This window comes from Trachypithecus francoisi, unplaced genomic scaffold (genome assembly GCF_009764315.1).
Source record: "Trachypithecus francoisi isolate TF-2019V2 unplaced genomic scaffold, Tfra_2.0 Lachesis_group6, whole genome shotgun sequence".
Classification (NCBI taxonomy): Eukaryota; Metazoa; Chordata; class Mammalia; order Primates; family Cercopithecidae; genus Trachypithecus; species Trachypithecus francoisi.
The window spans coordinates 96,837,346-96,857,963 of NW_022681471.1; the positions used below are offsets into that span (position 1 = coordinate 96,837,346).

At 46.3% G+C, this 20,618-nt stretch overlaps 1 protein-coding gene across 1 annotated transcript in view; it reads right to left on the reverse strand.

The window, feature by feature from the left end:
- Positions 1–4,783: 4,783 nt before the first annotated feature.
- Positions 4,784–20,618, reverse strand: part of DDX3X (DEAD-box helicase 3 X-linked) — a 35,962-nt gene continuing 20,127 nt past the window's right edge. Inside the window, 3 exon segments of the mRNA XM_033201766.1 lie at positions 4,784–4,977; positions 13,076–13,122; positions 15,241–15,408. Of these exon segments, the coding sequence (XP_033057657.1) occupies positions 13,093–13,122; positions 15,241–15,408 (198 nt within the window). The 3' untranslated portion in view covers positions 4,784–4,977; positions 13,076–13,092.

Genomic DNA, 20,618 nt, shown 5'->3' on the forward strand with positions numbered 1-20,618 from the left:
AGATCGTGCCACTGCACTCCAGCCTGGGTGACAGAGCTAGACTCTTTCATAAATAAATAAATAAATAAATGAAAGGCAGCAAAAACGTAGGAAAGCTAAAGCAGGAGCCAGGCCATATCCGTCACATTAAAGAAAAAGGGCAACAGGGAGCCACTGAAACAGTGATTCCTACCCAGAGGTGTGCCCCAAAGTCACATGGGGAATGCTTGCAAACTACACATTCCCAACCCACAAGCCAAGCCAACAACTCAGAATCTCCAGAGATTGAGCTGGAGCCTATGTGTTTGGCAAAGGCACCTCCAGAGATTCTGATGTGCATCCCTCATTACAAACAATTGCATTGCAGTGTTAATTGTTGAAGCTGCAGACAGCGCTATGGGGGTTAATTGTGCCATTCCTTCTCTACTTTCGTGTCGATTTGAAAATTCTGTAACCCCCAATCTTGTTTTGCAATTGTTCTCAGTAGCAAAATATTGGAAACAACTCCAAATGTCCAGCAATAATAAAAGATTAAACATATTGTGGTTGGCTGCCACGGTGGCTCATGCCTGTATCCCAGCACTTTGGCAGGCCGAGGCGGGCGGCTCTCCTGAGGTCAGGAGTTGAGATCAGCATGGCCAACAGGGTGAAACCCTGTCTCTACTAAGAATACAAAAATTAGCCGGGCATGGTGTCAGCTACCTAGGAGGCTGAGGCAGGAGAATTGCTTGAACCCAATTCAAGGCGGAGGTTGCAGTGAGACGAGACTGCACCATTGCACTCCAGCCTGGGTGACAGAGCAAGACTCTGTCTCAAAAACAAACAAACAAATAATTGTGGTGTTCATGAAATGGAAATTATACACAAAGAAAGCTCAAAAACAGGCAAAGCAAAATTTAGGGCTGTGTATCTGGGGATTAAACTAAAGCAAGGAAGGAGTATGGCTGCCCCTAGAAGAAGGGGTTAAGATTAGAAAAGTGTATCTTTTTTTTTTTTTTTTTTGAGATGGAGTCCTTCTCTGTAGCCCAGGCTGGAATGCAGTGGCCCGATCTCAGCTCACTGCAACCTCTGTCTCCCAGGTTCAGGCGGTTCTTCTGCCTCAGCCTCCCCAGTAGCTGGATTCAGGCGTGCATCACAACACCCAGCCAATTTTGTATTTATTTTTATTTTTATTTTTATTTTTATTTTTTTTTTAGACGGAGTCTCGCTCTGTCGCCCAGGCTGGAGTGCAGTGGCCGGATCTCAGCTCACTGCAGCTCCGCCTCCCGGGTTTATGCCATTCTCTCGCCTCAGCCTCCCGAGTAGCTGGGACTACAGGCGCCGCCACATCGCCCGGCTAATTTTTGTATTTTTTTAGTAGAGACGGGGTTTCACCGTGTTAGCCAGGATGGTCTCGATCTCCTGAACCTCGTGTCCACCCGTCTCGGCCTCCCAAAGTACTGGGATTACAGGCTTGAGCCACCGCGCCCGGCCAATTTTTGTATTTTTATTTTTATTTTTATTTTTATTTTTATTTTTTTTTTAGACGGAGTCTCGCTCTGTCGCCCAGGCTGGAGTGCAGTGGCCGGATCTCAGCTCACTGCAGCTCCGCCTCCCGGGTTTATATGCCATTCTCTCGCCTCAGCCTCCCGAGTAGCTGGACTACAGGCGCCCGCCACATCGCCCGGCTAATTTTTGTATTTTTTTAGTAGAGAGGGGTTTCACCGTGTTAGCCAGGATGGTCTCGATCTCCTGACCTCGTGATCCACCCGTCTCGGCCTCCCAAAGTACTGGGTTACAGGCTTGAGCCACCACGGCCCGGCCATTTTGTATTTTTAACAGAGATTGGGGTCGCCATGTTGCCCATGCTGGTCTCGAACTCCTGACCTCAAATGATACACCTGCCTCGGCCTCCCAAAGTGGTGGGATTACAGGTGTTAGCCACCGTGTTCAGCCAGGAAAGTCTCGCTGATGGGCCTCTGGGATGCTGGCAAAGCTCTGCTTCTTGGCCTGGGAGACAGTTATTAATAGGCTGGCATTTGTGTTATAAGTTATATGATCAGCTTGGCACCGTGGCTGACGCCTGTAATCCCAGCACTTTGGGAGGCTGAGGTAGGAGGATCACTTGAGCCCAGGAGTTCAAAAGTAGCCTGGGCAACACAGCAAGACCTAGTTTCTATTAATACTAAAAATAAAAATAAAAAAATTAGCGGAGTGTGGTGGTGCACACCTGTAGTCCCAGCTACTTGGAAAGCTGAGGTGGGAGGATCACTTGAGCCTGGGAGATCGAGGCTGCAGTGAGCTGAGATCACACCACTGCACTCCAGCCTGGGCAACAGAGCCAGACTCTGTCTCAAAAAAAAAATTTTTTGGCCGGGCGCGGTGGCTCAAGCCTGTAATCCCAGCACTTTGGGAGGCCGAGGCGGGCGGATCACGAGGTCAGGAGATCGAGACCATCCTGGCTAACACGGTGAAACCCCGTCTCTACAAAAAATTCAAAAAAAAACTAGCCGGGCGAGGTGGCGGGCGCCTGTAGTCCCAGCTACTCGGGAGGCTGAGGCAGGAGATGGTGTGAACCCGGGAGGCGGAGCTTGCAGTGAGCTGAGATCCGGCCACTGCACTCCAGCCCGGGCGACAGAGCGAGACTCCGTCTCACAAAAAAAAAAAAAAAAAAAAAAAAAAAAAAAAAAAAAAAAAAAAAATTTTTTTTTAGGCCAGGCGTGGTGGCTCACTCCTGTACCCAGCACTTTGAGAGGCCAAGGCGGGCGGATTGCCTGAGCTCAGGAGTTCGAGACCAGCCTGGCAACATGGTGAAACCCTGTCTCTACTAAAAATACAAAAATTAGTCTGATGTGTTGGTGCGCACCTGTAGTCCCAGCTACTCAGAAGGCTGAGGCAGGAGAATTGCTGGAACCCTGGAGACAGAGGTTGCAGTGAGCCGAGATCACGCCACTGCACTCCAGCCTGGCAACAGAGGGAGACTCTGTCTCAAAAAAATAATAATAAAATAAATTAAATTATGTGATATGCCTTTTTCTGCATTTAAAAAAAAACCTGACACTGCAGGGTTTATTTTAGCAGAAGAATAATAAATCTGATTTGCCCTTTGGGAAGGTGGCTCTGAATTCTGGGTAGAGAACGGATGGAATATGAGAGCCCTCAGGACAGCTGGACCAATTCTGAGGCTGCTGCAGCAAGTAAGGTGAAGGCATCGATGGGGGCCTCAACCAGGGTGGCGGCAGGCAGTATAGGGGAGCAGGCATCTGAGGGGAGCTTGGACAATGGAGCCAACTGGAGTTAGCATTTTGGGGTGTTAATGAGGGCATAGGGGCCATGCAGGAAGTCAAGGGAGCCTGGGCTCAGCTTTTTTGAGCTGTGTAATCCTTTTCTTACTAACATCATCCTTTTCCTTTTGTGTCCTTTTAGTCTATGCAGGGGGCTGGAACCAACATACCTTTTACCTCCTTTTCAAATCATTTACATTAGGAGAAGACAAATGTGCTTCAGGAACCACAAAACCATGGGGTGTAAGCAGATAGCAATTATGCACCATTAGCAGTGTGGAGAAGAACTGATCCAGGCCAGGCCAGGTGGCTCAGGCCTGTAATCCCAACACTTTGGAAGGCAAAGGTGGGAGGATCCCTTGAGCCCAGAAGTTTGAGACCAGCCTGGTCAACATAGTGAGACCCTGCCTCCACAAAAAATACAAAAATTAGCCAGGCATGGTGGTGGGAGCTTGTAGTCCCAGCTACTGAGGAGGCTGAGGGGAAAGGATTGCTTGAACCCAGGAGGTGAAGGTTGCAGTGAGCCAAGATCATGCCAGTCCACTCCAGCTTGATGACAGAGCAAGACACTGTCTCAAAAAAAAAGGCCAGGCATGGTGGTTCACACTTGTAACCCCAGCACTTTGGGAGGCCGAAGCAGGTGGATCACCTGAGGTCAGGAGTTCGAGACCAGCCTGACCAACATAGAGTGAAACCCTGTCTCTACTAAAAAATACAAAAATTAGCTGGGCGTATGGCACCACCTGTGTCCAGCTACTTGGGAAGGTGAGACAGGAGAATCCATTGAACCCCAGAGGCGGAGGTTGTAGTGAGCCAACATCAAGCCACTGCACTCCAGCCTGGGTGACAGAACAAGACTCTGTCTCTCAAAAAAAAAAAAAAAAGAAAAAAGAAATCAATTCATAACACAATGCCAAGCTCACAAGTGTTCGCACAACATGCTTGGGAATTTATCCAAAGAGAAGGCCGGGCACAGTGGCTCACGCTTGTAATCCCAGCACTTTGGGAGGCCGAGGCGGGTGGATCACGAGGTCAGGAGGTCGAGACCATCCTGGCTAACACAGTGAAACCCTGTCTCTACTAAAAATACAAAAAACTAGTCAGGCGAGGTGGCGGGCGCCTATAGTCCCAGCTACTCGGGAGGCTGAGGCAGGAGAATGGCCTGAACCCGGGAGGCGGAGCTTGCAGTGAGCTGAGATCGCGCCACTGCATTCCAGCCTGGGCGACAGAGCGAGACTCCCTCTCAAAAAAAAAAAAAAAGATAATTTTTTTTAAAGACTTACCAATTACCCAACTCCAACAACTGTCAACTATGATCAATCCTGTTTCATCTGTACCCTGACCCACTTCCCCTCTATTTGGAAGCAAATCTCAGACATCATTCCATTTCATTGGTAACTCCTGGGCTCAAGCGATCCGCCTGCCTCGGCCTCCCAAAGTGCTGGGATTACAGGCACGAGCCACTGCACCTGGCCCCAATTTTAATTAGAAAAAAATTTAAACCGCCCCAAAGTTGCAAGATAGACAGCCCAGGGGATGAAGCCAAGGTGCATAGGGGTTTATTTTTCTCATGTAATAAGAGAGCCAGAAGAAAACAGCTCAGCTGGGCACTGGTGTCACCGTGTCATCTGCATGTAGATTCACTGAAGTCTCCATCCCACCAATCTCAGCGTGCGGTTCTCATCTTTGTGGTCACAGACCGGTTCACACACTTTTGGGCATCACATTCCAAGTTCTAGGAGAGAAAAAAGAACAGAGCCAAAAGCCTCTTTCTTTTTGTGAGACTTTGTTTGGGAAGGGGCACCTGCCCCATGGACTCCCACCTACTACTCCCACCTACTCCCATTATTACATTGACCAGAACTGGGAGGCAGGTCTCTCCTGGGGTGCGAGGCTGAGGAGCCAGTATTCTTAGAGAGGCACATTGCCATCCCGAGCCAAGTTGGGGTTCTGTTAGGAAGGAAGGAGTGGAAGGGAATATCTGTTACAGAAGGGTGAGAGAATGAAGGCGGAGGGGCAGCTGTTTCTGGAGTCTAGGCTGAAGGAAGCATGGAAGAGCAGCTGACATGAGCAGTGCTCAGAAACAATGAGGCAGCCTTAGGTCCTGACTAATAGAAAGGTGGCGAAATGAAGAGCAGTCAGGGTGGCTCTAAGCTTCCTCCCATGGGAGAGTAGTGGAAGGATTGGGGCAGGGTTTGGGTTTTTTGTTTGTTTTGTTTTGAGACAGAGTTTCGCTCTTGTTGCCCAGGCTGGAGTGCAATGGTGCGATCTCGGCTTACTGCAACCTTTGCCTCCCGGGTTCAAGTGATTCTCCTGCCTCAGCCTTCCAAGTAGCTGGGATTACAGGCATGTGCCACCACGCCTGGCTAATTTTGTATTTTTAGTAGAGACGGGGTTTCTCCATGTTGGTCAGGCTGGTCTCAAACTCCTGACCTCAGGTGATCTGCCCACCTTGGCCTCAAAGTGTTGGGATTACAGGCTTGAGCCACCGCACCCGGCCAGGGTTATATTTTTTTGTGACAGTCAACTATTATATGTCCATAGGAACCATGGAATCATCAACTCTTCTATTTTTTATGAGATGGAGTCTCTCTCTGTTGCCCGGGCTAGAGTGCAGTGGTGCAATCTTGGCTCACTGCAACCTCCACCTCCTGGGTTCAAGTGATTCTCCTGCCTCGGCCTCCCATGTAGCTGGGACTACAGGCACCTGCCACCATGCCTGGCTAATTTTTGTATTTTTAGTAGAGACAAGGTTTCACCATGCTGGCCAGGCTGGTCTCAAACTCCTGACCTCAAGTGATCCACCCACCTCGGCCTCCCAAAGTGCTAGGATTACAGGTGTGAGCCACTGCACTCGGTCATGAAGTGACTCTTTGAATAGATCACGTCTTTTTTTTTTTTTAAGACGGAGTGCAGTGGTGCATCTCGGCTCACTGAGAACTTCGCCTCCTGGGTTCACGCCATTCTCCTGCCTCAGCCTCCTGAGTAGCTGGGACTACAGGTCACCCGCCACCATGCCCGGCTAATTTTTTTTGTATTTTCAGTAGAGACGGAGTTTCACCATGTTAGCCAGGATGGTGTCGATCTCCTGACCTCGTGATCCACCCATCTCGGCTTCCCAAAGTGCTGGGATCATAGGCGTGAGCCACCACACCCGGCCTGAATAGATCACTTCTTAATTGTATACAGCAAGTATGATTCTTCTTACTTCATAGCAAAGAAAGCAATGCCCAGACATAAAGACATTAACTGAAGGTCCCAGTCAGTGAGGTGGTAATCTCTTGCTCATGAATAGAGAGCATTTTACTTTTAGAAAGTAAAAGTGCTTTCATGTTAGATCCTTTCAAGGCAGGAAGACAGCAGGGGAGGCTGTCTGATGAGCTCATGATATGGGAGCCAGGAATAACGTGTCTACCTGGAGTGCGCTACATGTAGTGACCAGGAGCCAGTGGAAGCACAGACTGTCCTTGACCTGTCCCTCATCAGCTGGGAGTGAGGTGGCCAAAGAAGAATCATGAGCCTCAGCAGCTCCTGCCCCACCTCCCATAGGGAAGAGACTAGCCCAGAGCCCTGTCAGGGGATGGATGTCTTTTCTGTAGCGCTTCCTTGGAACTCTATAATTAGAGTAGTTCGCTAGGGATGTCAGGGAGAGTCTCTCTGGAGAAGTGACACTTGAGTTGAGTCCTGAATGAGGAGGAGACAGCCATGTGAAGAAAGGAGGTTCCAGCAGAAAGGATGAATTTGGCATGGTTAAGGATTGAAAGGTGGCTGGTATGATAGGAGCACAGTGGATGAGGGAAGGTTGGCAGGAGTCTTGTATAGTAAGTCATGATGGAGGCAGGCAGACCAGGTAAACAGGCTGTTCCAGTAGTTCAGATGAGGAAAGAAGTTAACTTGGCTCAGCCGGGCGTGGTGGCTCACACCTGTAATCCCAGCACTTTGGGGGACCAAGGCGGGCCGATCACCTGAGGTCAGGAGTTTGAGACCAGCATGGCCAACATGGCAAAACCTCATCTCTACTAACAATGCAAAAATTAGCTGGGCGTGGTGGCACGCGCCTGTAATCCCAGCTACTCAGGAGGCTGAGGCAGGAGAATTGCTTGAATCCAGGAGGCGGAGGTTGCAGTGAGCCGAGATTGCGCCATTGCACTCCAGTCTGGGCAACAAGAGCAAAACTCTGTCTCAAAAAAAAAAAAAAAAGAAGTTAACTTGGCTCAGGATTTTAGCAGTGGTGATGGTGCAGTGGGCAGGTGTGGAGATAGAACTTAGGAGATTCAATGACAAGTTGTATGATAAAGAAAAAAGGAATGACTTATATCAGCTTTGACCTGAGTGACTAGGTGAAAGAAGATGACATTTAATGAGATGTGGGGGGACCCTGGAGAAGGCAGGGAAAGGGAAGAAGAAAGTACAAGTATCTCTTGCTATCCACCATCCATTCCATGCTTTTGTTCAGATGCTGAGGAATATTGCATTATTTGAACATTAGATCATCTATGAAAATACTTAAGTAGGCCCAGCATGGTGGCTCATGCCTGTAATCCCAGCACGTTGGGAGGCCGAGGTGGGCAGATCACCTGAGGTCAGGAGTTCAACACCAGCCTGGCCAACATGGTGAAACCCCATCTCTACTAAAAATAAAAAATTAGCTGGGTGTGGTGGCACGCACCTGTAGTCCCAGCTACTCGAGAGGCTTAGGCAGGAGAATCACTTGAACCTGGAAGGCGGAGGTTGCAGTGAGCCGAGATCACGCCACTGCACTCCAGCCTGAGCAACAGAGTAAGACTCTGTCTGAAAAAAAAGAAAAAAGAAAAAGAAAATACTTAAGTATATTAATAAATCTAGAAAGGAAAAAAATAAAACTATCTCCATAAAGACTGAAAGACATGTGACAAATTAATTCCTATTATTTGTTTGCTTGCTTTTGCTTTGTTTTGTCTTGTTTTGAGACAGTCTCACTCTGTCACCCAGGCTGGAGTGCAGTGTCTGGATCTTGGCTCATAGCAGCCTCCACCTCCCGGGTTCAAGAGATCCTCCCATCTCAGCCTCCCAAGTAGCTGGGATTACAAGTGTGCACCACCACACCCGGCTAATTTTTATATTTTTAGTAGAGACAGGGTTTCACCATGTTAGCCAGGATTGTCTCAAACTCCTGACCTCAAGTGTTCTGCCACCTTGGCCTTGAAAAGTGTTGAGATTACAGGCATGAGCTACTGCACCTGGCCTAAATTCCTTTTTTTTTTTTTTGCGACAGAGTTTTGCTCTTATTGCCCAGTTTGGAGTGCAATGGTGTGATCTTGGCTCACTGCAATCTCCACCTCCCAGGTTCAAGCAATTCTCCTGGCTCAGACTCCCAAATAGCTGGGATTACAGGCATGCGCCACCACGCCTAGCTAATTTTGTATTTTTAGTAGATACCAGGTTTCTCCATGTTGATCAGGCTGGTCTCGAACTCCCAACCTCAAGTGATCTGCCCCCCTCAGCCTCCCAAAGTGCTGGGATTACACTCATGAGCCACCAAGCCCAGCCCAATTCCTATTCTTAATAAAAACTAAAAACATGAATAGATTGATACTCATAAGATTTTTTCTTTTTTGAGATGGAGTCTCTCTCTGTTGTCCTGGCTGGAGTGCAGTGGCACAATTTCAGCTCACTGCAGCCTCCGCCTCCTGGGTTCAAGAGATCTTCCCACCTCAGCCTCCCGAGTAACTGGGATTACAGGCGCAAGCCACCATACCTGGCTAATTTTTGTAATTTTTTTTTTTTTTTTTTTTTTTGAGACGGAGTCTCGCTCTGCCGCCCAGGCTGGAGTGCTGTGGCCGGCCGGATCTCGGCTCACTGCAAGCTCCGCCTCCCGGGTTCACGCCATTCTCCTGCCTCAGCCTCCCGAGTAGCTGGGACTACAGGCACCGCCACCTCGCCCGGCTAATTTTTTGTTTTTTTAGTAGAGACGGGGTTTCACCATGTTAGCCAGGATGGTCTCGATCTCCTGACCTCGTGATCCGCCCGTCTCAGCCTCCCAAAGTGCTGGGATTACAGGCTTGAGCCACCGCGCCCGGCCTAATTTTTGTAATTTTAGTAGAGACAGGGTTTCACCATGTTGGCCAGGCCTTGAACTCCTGACCTCAAGTGATCTGCCCACCTTGGCCTCCCAAAGTGCTGGGATTACAGGCATGAGCTACCTTGCCTGGCCTCCTCTTAACATTTTTAACATTATTCCAGCATCATGCCCAAATGGGGAAACACCAGAAGAATTCACCATTATTATTTAACATTGTACTGGTGATAGAAATGTACTGGTGAAAGAAAATAAAGTAGCAGTCTAAGAATTGAAAAGGTGTAAGTAAAACTATCATTATTTGCAGGTGATATAATTGTGAACCTGGAAAAGCCAAGAGAAATAACTGAGAAACTACTATAAACAATATGAATATTATTTATCTATTATTTATTTACTTTTGAGACGGTGTCTCGCTCTGTTGTCCAGGCTGGAGTGCAGTGGCACGATCTTGGCTCACTGCAACCTCTGCCTCTGGGTTCAAGCAATTCTTCTGCCTCAGCCTCCTGAGTAGCTGGGACTACAGGTGCGCACCACCACGCCTGGCTAATTTTTGTATTTTTTTTTTTTTTTTAGTACAGATGGGGTTTCACCATATTGGCCAGGCTGGTCTCGATCTCCTGACCTCGTGATCCACCCGCCTCAGCCTCCCAAAGTGCTGGGATTACAGGCATGAGCCACCATACCCGGCCTAATATGAAAATTCTTACAGTAAGGTAGCAGAAAATAAAATACACCAGAAATCAATTATTTTCATATATACAATTACCAGTTAGAAAATACAATGGAATATACTTCATTTATAATCACAACGAATAAGATAAAATACCTAGGAAAGGCCAGACATGGTGGCTCATGCCTGTAATCCCAGCACTTTGGGAGGCCGATGCGAGTGGATCACCTGAGGTCAGGAGTTCAAGACCAGCCTGACCAACATGGTGAAACCCCATCTCTACTAAAAATACAAAAGACCTAGCTGGGCATGGTGGTGTATGCCTGTAGTCCCAGCTACTCGGGAGGCTGAAACAGGAGAATCGCTTGAACCTGGGAGGTGGAGGTTACAGTGAGCCAAAATCATGCCACTGCACTCCAGCCTGGCAACAGAGTGAGACTCTTGTCTCAAAAATGAAAATAAAAAATAAAATACCTAGGAATAAACTCCACATGAAATATGCATCTGGCCGGGTGTGGTGGCTCATGCCTGTAATCCCAACACTTTGGGAGCCTGAGGTGGGTGGATCACGAGGTCAGGAGTTCAAGACCAGCCTGGCTAACATGGTGAACTCCCATCTCTACTAAAAATACAAAATTAGCTGGGCATGGTGGCTCATGCCTATAATCTCCATTACTCAGGAGGCTGAGGCAGGAGAATCTCTTGAACCTGGAAGGCGGAGGTTGCAGTGAGCCGAGATCTCACCACTGCACTCCAGCCTGGGCAACAGAGCAAGATTCCGTCTCCAAAAAAAAAAATTAAAAAAAAGAAAAAAAGAAAAAACATTAAATCATTAAAAGAGATATTATCCAAAGCCACAAAGATGGGTGAAGGCACTTAGGGAGAGACTGGAGTCAGAGAGGCTGGTCAGTAACTGAACCCCGAGGGTCTCTAATATTTGTGATATATTGTCTAATATTGGGTTGTGAGGAAGAAGAGGGCCAGGCATGAGAGGCCAAAGAGGAGGAGAACCAAGAAGTGCGCGCGCATGGAAACCTAGGGACTAAAGCGTGTCCATGAGGATGTACTAAGTGTACAGTGCTGCTGAAAGACCTAGTAAAACAACAAAGAATAGGTGACTATGACTTTTTTTATTTTATTTTTTTGAGACAGAATCTCACTCTGTTGCCAGGCTGGAGTGCAGTGGCACGATCTCAGCTCACCGCAACCTCCACCTCCCGGGTTCAAGCCATTCTCCTGCCTCAGCCTCCCGAGCAGCTGGGATTATAGATGCCAGCCACCAAGCCCAGTTAATTTTTTGTATTTTTAATAGAGACAGGGTTTCACCATGTTGGCCAGGATATTCTTGATCTCCTGACCTCGTGACCCACCCACATTGGCCTCCCAAAGTGCTGAGATTACAGGCATGAGCCACCATGCCCAGCTGACTTCATTGGGATGACAAAAGCTGATTATAATAGAATAAAAAAAAAAAGCCACTTCATTGGGATGACAAAAGCTGATTATAATAGAATAAAAATAGGCCGGGCGCGGTGGCTCAAGCCTGTAATCCCAGCACTTTGGGAGGCCGAGACGGGCGGATCACGAGGTCAGGAGATCGAGACCATCCTGGCTAACACAGTGAACCCCGTCTCTACTAAAAATACAAAAAATTAGCCGGGCGAGGTGGCAGGCACCTGTAGTCCCAGCTACTCGGGAGGCTGAGGCAGGAGAATGGCGTGAACCCGGGAGGCGGAGCTTGCAGTGAGCTGAGATCGGCCACAGCACTCCAGCCTGGGCGGCAGAGCAAGACTCCGTCTCAAAAAAAAAAAAAAAAAAAAAAAAAAAATAATAATAATAGAATAAAAATAAGGCAAGGAAGTAGACACAGTGGGTTTGAGGTCTTGCAGGAAGCAGGGGGAAGTACAAAAAAAAAAACAGAGCAGCAAGCTGCAGAGGGACATGAGATCAAGAGGGCTTGATGGATGATATTGGGCTGAGCACCGTGGCTCATGCCTGTAATTCCAACAGTTTGGGAGGCTGAGGTGGGAGGATTGTTTGAGCCCAGGAGGTCAAGGCTACAGTGAGCTGTGATGGTGCTACCGCACTCCAGCCTGGGTGACAGAGTGAGACCCTGTGCCTCAACTGTGCCCCCCACCAAAAAAAAAAGGTGGATGATATTAAGGGAGTGAGCCAGCAGAGTGGGAAATATAGATGATGCACGAATAGATGACAGACAACCACAAGCGCTAGTTTCCTGAGAAACAAATAGAAGATTTGGCCTTAAACAGAGGCACTAGGCTGGGCGTGGTGGCTCATGCCTGTAATCCTAGCACTTTGGGAGGCCAAGGCAGGTAGATCGCTTGAGGCCAGGAGTGCAAGATCAGTCTGGCCAACATGGTGAAACCCCTGTCTCTACTAAAAATACAAAAATTAGCTGAGCGTGGTGGCGCATACTTGTAATCCCAGCTACTTGGGAGGCTGCAGCAGGAGAATCACTTGAACCTGGGAGACAAAGGTTTCAGTGAGCCGAGATCATGCCACTGCAGGAACACTCCATACCTCCTCCACTAGGAAGAAACGGAAAGCTTCTTTTTTTTTTTTTTTTTTTTTTTTGAGACAGAGTTTTACTCTGCTGCCCAGGCTGGAATACAACATCATGGTCTCAGCTCACCGCAACCTCTGCCTTCCAGGTTCAAGTGATTCTCCTGCCTCAGCCTCCCAAGTAGCTGGGATTACAGGCATGCACCACCATGCCCAGCTAATTTTTATATTTTCAGTAGAGATGGGAATTTCACCATATTGGCCAGGCTGATCTTGAACTCCTGACCTCAGGTGATCTGCCCACCTCGGCCTCCCAAAGTGTTGGGATTACAGGCGTGAGCCACCATGCCCAGCTGAAAATTGAAAGCTTCTAAGGGAAGAAAAGGCACACATATGGCTGGAGTGACACTACTTCCTCTCTGGGCTTTAAACAGAGCTATTTCCAAAATACATACTTTACTTCTAGTACTTAACACATCTTGCAACACATTTATTTTGACTGCTTAATCATTAAGACATAGTAAGTCTATAGCTGTGTCCACTCTATTGACACTACTATTCATTAGTTATTTTATCTACCTTAGTAGAGAATACAGTCATAGGAACCATCCAGTCTTGATGCGCTTCTGTAAGGAAGATAAAACAATTGTTTCTAAAACAATTCAGAAAGATAAAACCCTACCTCCTGTAGAATGAGATAAAACCTAAGAGTTGTATCCCAACTCCTCCGAAGCAGGAAATGAATAGGATGACCTGGGTTACTCTGCTGCCAAACTTTAGGTAAGACTCACCCTCCTCCCATTCTTCTTTTTATTATCACCATTAAATCTAAATTCTCCTGTCTCAAAATATTCCTTCTTGCTTGGTAAAAAACCAAAACAGTACACTTTTTCTTTCTATTTTTTTTTTTTTTGAGATGGAGTCTCAATTAGCCAGGCATGGTGGTGCGTGTCTGTAATCCCAGCTACTCAGGAGGCTGAGGCGGGAGAATCACTTGAACCCAGGAGGCAGAGGGTGCAGTGAGCCCAAATTACGCCACTGCACTCCAGCCTGGGCAACAGAGTGAGACTCTGCCTGAAAAAAAAAAAGAGAGAGATGGAGACTTGCTGTGTCGCCTAGGTGCTCTGTCTCGATGGCACGATCTTGGCTCACTGCAACCTCTGCCTCCCGGGTTCAAGTGATTCTCCTGCCTCAGCCTCCCGAGTAGCTGGGATTACAGGCACCCACCATCATGCCTGGCTAATTTTTGTATTTTTGTAGAGACAGGGTTTCACCATGTTGGCCAGGTTGGTCTCAAACTCCTGACCTCAGGTGATCCACCCACCTCGGCCTCCCAAAGTGCTGGGATTACAGGCATGAGCCACCGTACCTGGCCCACTTTTTAAAAAATAGCTTTAGCATTTCATTTGATATACTTATACCTTAACTCACTCCAAAATTTGGAGGCAACTTTTTTTTTTTTTTTTTTTTTGAGACGGAGTCTTACTCTGTCGCCCAGGCTGAAGTGCAATGGCACCATCTTGGCTCACTGCAACCTCTGCCTCCCAGGTTCAAGGAATTCTCCTGCCTCAGCTTCCCAAGTAGCTGGAATTACAGGTGTATACCACCAGGCCCTACTAATTTTTGTATTTTTGGTAGACGTTTCTATCATGTTGGCCAGGCTGGTCTCAAGCTCCTGACCTCAGGTAATATGCCCACCTCCCAAAGTGCTGGGATTACAGGCATGAGCCACCACGCTCGGCCTGGAGGTAACTTTCAGATGTCCATGCAAGAAAATGAAAAGGTTGGAAAAAAGAAAAGAAGTAAAAAAGATTCAACCATGGGTATTGCTAATAAATGCAGTAAGACTTCATTCCTGTGGTGGGCAAAAGTGAAATCACATAGTTTTCCCAGTGTTGCTTCTAAGAAAACATGTTTCTTAGACGCAAAGCATATTTGTGACACTGATACCTGGGATAAATTTATACCACGGGTTCTGTTAACACTGTAGATTTCTTCAAAATTCCTGTATAGGCTGGGCACAGTTGCTCACGCCTGTAATCCTAGCACTTTGGAAGGCTGAGGTGGGTGTATTACTTGAGGTCAGTTCGAGACCATCCTGGCCAACATGGTGAAACCCCATCTCTACTAAAAATGCAAAAATTAGCCAGGAGTGGTGTCGGGCACCTGTAATCCCAGCTACTCAGGAGGCTGAGGCAGGAGAATTGCTTGAACCTGGGAGGCGGAGGTTGCAGTGAGCCAAGATGGCGCCATTGTACTCCAGCCTAGGCGACAAGAGGCAAACTCCATCTCAAAAAAAAAAAAAAAAAAATCCCTGTACAATAAAGAGGACTGCAAATTGAGCATGGCAGCTGCTTCTATGCTCCATATGAAAGGGAAGACTCTGCCCAAGTGTGTTCCAATTAAAGAATTTCTACAGGAAGTCACAGCAGCAGCATTCAAGGACAAGGTTCCCTGATGAAAATTGACATGGAAATTTTAAGCGTTATTAAAATCCTGGGACATTAAAGTAATTAAGTTGAATGCATGCTGAGAATTAATATTCAAGTAACTCCAAAGTACTCTCAAATGAGTTTTAAGAAGATGAAACTGAAAAGGTAGAAAATTCCTTCCAAGTTTGAGATTAGCTGAATACTGCATTTTCTGCCCAGTTATTAACTTACTTAATTGACTACTAGAAAGCGTCTATCTCTGTCCCAGATAGGAAACCTTCCAAAAGGTGCTTACAGACTAAGAATGCTTACAGACTCATGCCTGCATGAGTTATGGTTGTCTTCAGCAGGAGGGTTGGTCGTTCTCAAATACCTAAGGCTGCCATGACTACACGCTGGACTCCTGAATATTCCTGCATGCACTTTCTTCACAAAATGTGGCTTTTCATAGAGGCACTTGCTCCACAGAGGAGCACGATCCTAGGATGAACAAATAGGAGAATCTCATGTTAGAAAGCACTAGGTAATCTTTACTGTTGGTTGGATATTCTAAGTTCACAACATAAAAATAAGTTTAGGCTGGACGTGGTGGCTCATGCCTGTAATTCCAGCACTTTGGGAGGCTGAGGTTGTAGGATCGCCTGAGCTCAGGCATTGGAGACCAGCCTGGGCAACATAGCGAGACCTTGTCTCTGCTAAAAAGAAAAATACAAAAATTAGCCAGGTGTGGTAGTGTGTGCCTGTAGTCCCAGCTATGCAGGAGGCTAATGCAGGAGGATTGCTTGAGCCCAGTGACAGCAAGACTGGACACTGTCTCAAAAAAATAAAAATAAATAAAAAACAAAAAGTTTTGAACCCAACATAGTAAAGATGTCGATTCTCCTCAAAACTGATCTATAGGTTTAGCAGCATTACCATCAGAATCCCAGCAAGTTTCTTTGTAGATAGAAAAAAAGCTTATTCTAAAATTTATGTGGAAAGGCAAAGGAACTAGAAGAGCTAAATTACTTTTGCAAAACTATAATAAAGTGAGAGGAATCACTCCTACCCAACTTTAAGACTTACTATATAGATAAAAATAATTGAGGCCAGACGCAGTGACTCACGCTTATAATCCCAGCACTTTGGGAGGCCGAGGTGGATGGATCACCTGAGGTCAGGGTTCAAGACCAGCCTGGCCCACATGGTGAAACCCTGTCTCTACTAAAAATATAAAAATTATCTGGGTGTGGTGGTGCGCACCTGTAATCCAAGCTACTTGGGAGGCTGAGGCAGGGGAATCGCTTGGACTCAAGAGGTACAGGTTGCAGTGAGCCAAGATTGTGCCACTACACTCCAGCCTGGGCGACAGAGCAAGACTCCGTCTCAAAAAAAAAAAAAAAAGAAAGAAAGAAATACTGGCCAGGCGAGGTGGCTCATGCCTGTAATCCCAGCACTTTGGGAGGCCAAGGCAGGTGGATTACCTGAGGTCAGAAGTTTGAGACCAACCTGGTCAGCATGGTGAAACCCCATCTCTACTAAAAATACAAAAATTAGCCATTAGCGGGCGTGCTGGTGGGCACCTGTAATCCCAGATATTTGGGAGGCTGAGGCATGAGAATGGCTTGAACCTGGGAGGCAGAGGTTGCAGTGAGCCAAGATCACACTACTGCACTTCAGCCTGGGTGACAGAATGAGACATTGTCTCAAAAAAAAAAAAAAAAAAAAAAAAAACTGACAAATTGGACTACATCAAACTTTTTTTTTTTTTTTTTTTGAGACGGAGTCTCGCTCTGTCGCCCGGGCTGGAGTGCAGTGGCCGGATCTCAGCTCACTGCAAGCTCCGCCTCCCGGGTTTACACCATTCTCCTGCCTCAGCCTCCCGAGTAGCTGGGACTACAGGCGCCCACCACCTCGCCCGGCTAGTTTTTTGTATTTTTTAGTAGAGACGGGGTTTCACAGTGTTAGCCAGGATGGTCTCGATCTCCTGACCTCATGATCCGCCCGTCTCGGCCTCCCAAAGTGCTGGGATTACAGGCTTGAGCCACCGCGCCCGGCCTACATCAAACTTTTAAATGTTTGAGAGCAATTAAAAGTATTTGCTCTGCAAAAGACCTTGTTAAGATGAAAAGACAAGTTAGATTGAGAGAAAATATTTGCAAATTGACAAAGACTTGTACTTAGAATAAAGAATTCTCAAAACTCAACAGTAAAAAACTATCAATTTTAAAATGAGCAAAAGACATATATATTTTACCAAAGAGAATACAAGGATGGCAAATAAGCATATGAAAAGATATTCAACATCACCAGCCATTAGAGAAATGCAAATTAAGACAATGAGATATTACTTTACACCAATTAGAACGGCCAAAATTTAAAAATAATGACAGTCCTGGTGTGGTGGCTCATACCTGTAATCCCAGCACTTTGAGAGTGCTGGGTGAGATGGGAGGATCACTTGAGCCCAGAAATTCAAGACTGGCCTGGGCAACATAGTGAGACCACATCTCTAAAAAAAAAAAAAAAATTAGCCGGGCATGTTGGTACACACTGTGGTCCCAATTACTCAGGAGGCTGGAGTGGGAGGATGGCTTGAGCTTGGGAGATCAAGGCTGCAGTGAGCCATGATAAGGCCACTGCACTCCAGCCTGGGCAACAGAGTGGGATCCTGTCTCAAAAAATAATAATAGTAATAATAATACAATACTAAATGCTGGTGAGCATGCAGAGAAATTGGATCTGCCCTGCATTGCTGGTAGGAATGTAAAATGGTACAGCCATTCTGAAAAATGGTTTGGCAGCATTTTAAACTAACACATACTTAACATAGGACCCAGCAATTGTACTCCTGGGCATTTATGCCAGATAAATGAAAACTTATGTCTACATGAAAACCTGTATATAGGTTCATATGTAGCTGAATGTTCATAGCAGCTTTATTTGTAAGTCACAGACTGGAAACAAGTCAAATCTCCTTCAACGGCTGAAGGGATAAACTACGGAATATCTATACTATTCAGCAATAAAAAAGAACAAACTGGGCGGGCATGGTGGCTCACACCTATAATCCCAGCACTTGGGAGGCCGAGGTGGACGGATCACCCGAGGTCAGGAGTTCGAGATCAGCCTGGCCAACATGGTGAAACCCTGCCTCTACTAAAATACAAAAATTAGCTGGGTGTGGTGTCGTGCACCTGTAATCCCAGCTACTTGGGGAGAATTGCTTGAACCCTGGAGGTAGAGGTTGCAGCAAGCCGATATCGCGCCACTGCACTCCAGCCTGGGTGACAGAGTGAGACTCCATCTCAAAAAAAATATTTTTTGATCAGAGTCAAAATAACCTAGTCTCAAAAGGTCACATACTGCATTTATGTAACAATTTTTAAATTACATTTTAGAGATGTTAAACAGACAAGTAGTTGTCAGGGGTTAGGGACAGGTTAGGGAAGCAGGAAGGGGGCTGATAGGATTTAAAAAGAGGTAGCAGGCTGAGCACTGTGGCTCACGCATGTAATCCCAGCATTTTGGGAGGCCGAGGCAGGAGGATCACTTGAGGAGTTCAGTTCAAGACCAGCCTGGGCAACACAGTGGGATCCCATCTCTACAAATAATGTAAAAATTAGGCAGGGGTGGTGGCACACACCTGTAGTCCCAGCTACTCAGGAGGCTGAGGTGGGAGGATTACTTGAACCCGGAGGTTGAGGCTGCTGTGAGCCATGATCAAACCAGCCTGGGCAACCCTGTCTCAAAAAAAAAAAAAAAAAAAAGAAGTAGCACAAGGGAGATCATTGTCATGATGGAACCGTTCTGTGGAGGTTACACAAATCTACACATATGATAAAACTGCACAGAACTACATACACGAGTGCATACAAATGAGTAAAACTGGTGAAATTGGAACAGTGTCTGTGAATTGTACCAATGGCAATTTCCTGGTTTCGTACTACAGTATGCCAGATGTTACCACTGGGGGAAACTGGGTGAAGGGTACAGTGGAACCTCTCTGTGCTGTTTTTGAAACTTCCTGTGAATCTATACAGTTTTATTAGAAAATAATTTTAATTGTATAAAATTTGCTCAGGAAAGATAAAGCAGCAGAAAATCTTTATAATTTCAACTAGAAGCAAAAATTATTATTTTAGCAGTTTCCTTCTGGTCTTCTACGTATTTTCAAAATACTTAAGATCATCTGCACACTGAGATGTAACCTACTTTTTTCTCTACCCACCAGAGCAAGTATTTTCTGTCACTAGTAATTGTAAATGGCAGCTTTATATATATGTGTGTGTGTGTGTGTGTGTGTGTGTGTGTATAGACTTTTTTTTTTTGAGATGGAACCTCACTCTGTTGCCCACACTGGAGTACAGTGGCACAAACTTGGCTCACTGCAACCTCCACATCCCAGGTTCAAGTGATTCTCCTGCCTCAGCCTCCCAAATAGCTGAGACTATAAGCGCTTGCCACCACGCCCAGCTAATTTTTTTTTTTGTATTTTTAGTAGAGATGGAGTTTCACCATGTTGGCCAGGCTGGTCTTGAACTCCTGACCTCAGGCAATCCACCCACCTCCCAAAGTGCTGGGGTCACAGGTGTGAGCCACCATGCCCAGCCAGCAGCTTAATATTCTGAATACAATATATAATATTTTAAAACATTATTTAGCTCCAATTCTAGTTAAAAGGAACATGGTGAGCGAAAACTAAGGCAGAGGCAGAAGCACAGGATTTGTATAGACAGTAGCATGACATTCAGCTACAGGATAAGATCTAGGAAGCAAGTTAAAGCTGCAATGGTAGATTAGAACCACACCATAGGGGCCACATAACAGAATGCCATTAATTTGTTTGCAATATTTTCATTTGGAATATAGAGATGCTTCCACCATGAAGAACCAGAAACATGATCACGGCAATGCTAAGTTTGAAACAGATGACAAAAAGAAGGTGAGAGAACAGTGGACTCCACACCTAAGCCTGCTGTATCAGAATTGCCTGGGGAGCTTTAGGAATAAAAACACAGGCAAAAACCAAAACCAAAACCACAGATTCCTGAGAAAACCCCAGAGGTGGAGGATCCTGTTAAAGAGTTGCCCTAGAATCATTTCTCAGGTACTTTATGTTGCAACACCAAGTTGGAGAAACACAAAAGGAAAATGGCTAGGTTCCAAGAGAGGAAAGACTAATCTAAATTAATCACTACATCTCCCAGTGCCAATACGCAGACACCAAATCAGGTTTTGATTGCACCCTAAGTCAACCCTCGCCTTGCACTAAAAGATCCCATCAGGTGATTGAGGTCTGGAGGAGAGGTTCAGGGACCATTCTGCATACCACTAATGTTGACTGTTAGGTAAATGAGGTGGGCTGTTGTGAATAGAATGAGTGGAAAAGGAAGTGAATGGAGGGTTTCCAGCGAAAGATAGGAGGCGCTTTACTTCTCTCCAAAAATGAAACATCTTCAATGTAACAAGGAAGACAGTAAATATCCAATAAACCATGATTTATCTGCTTCACACAGTAAAATAAGGACGAAAACTAGATATACATCCACAGAATGCCTTAGAATATAGATGTGCCACAGTACTGATAGCTTGCCTAATGATCCTTTGAAGAGGGGGGAGGCAATTGGAGATGTGGCTGGTCCCCTAGAGAGGAGATATTACCAGTGCCTCATTTTATGTATGTATTTAGTTTGTCCATTTGCCAGTTG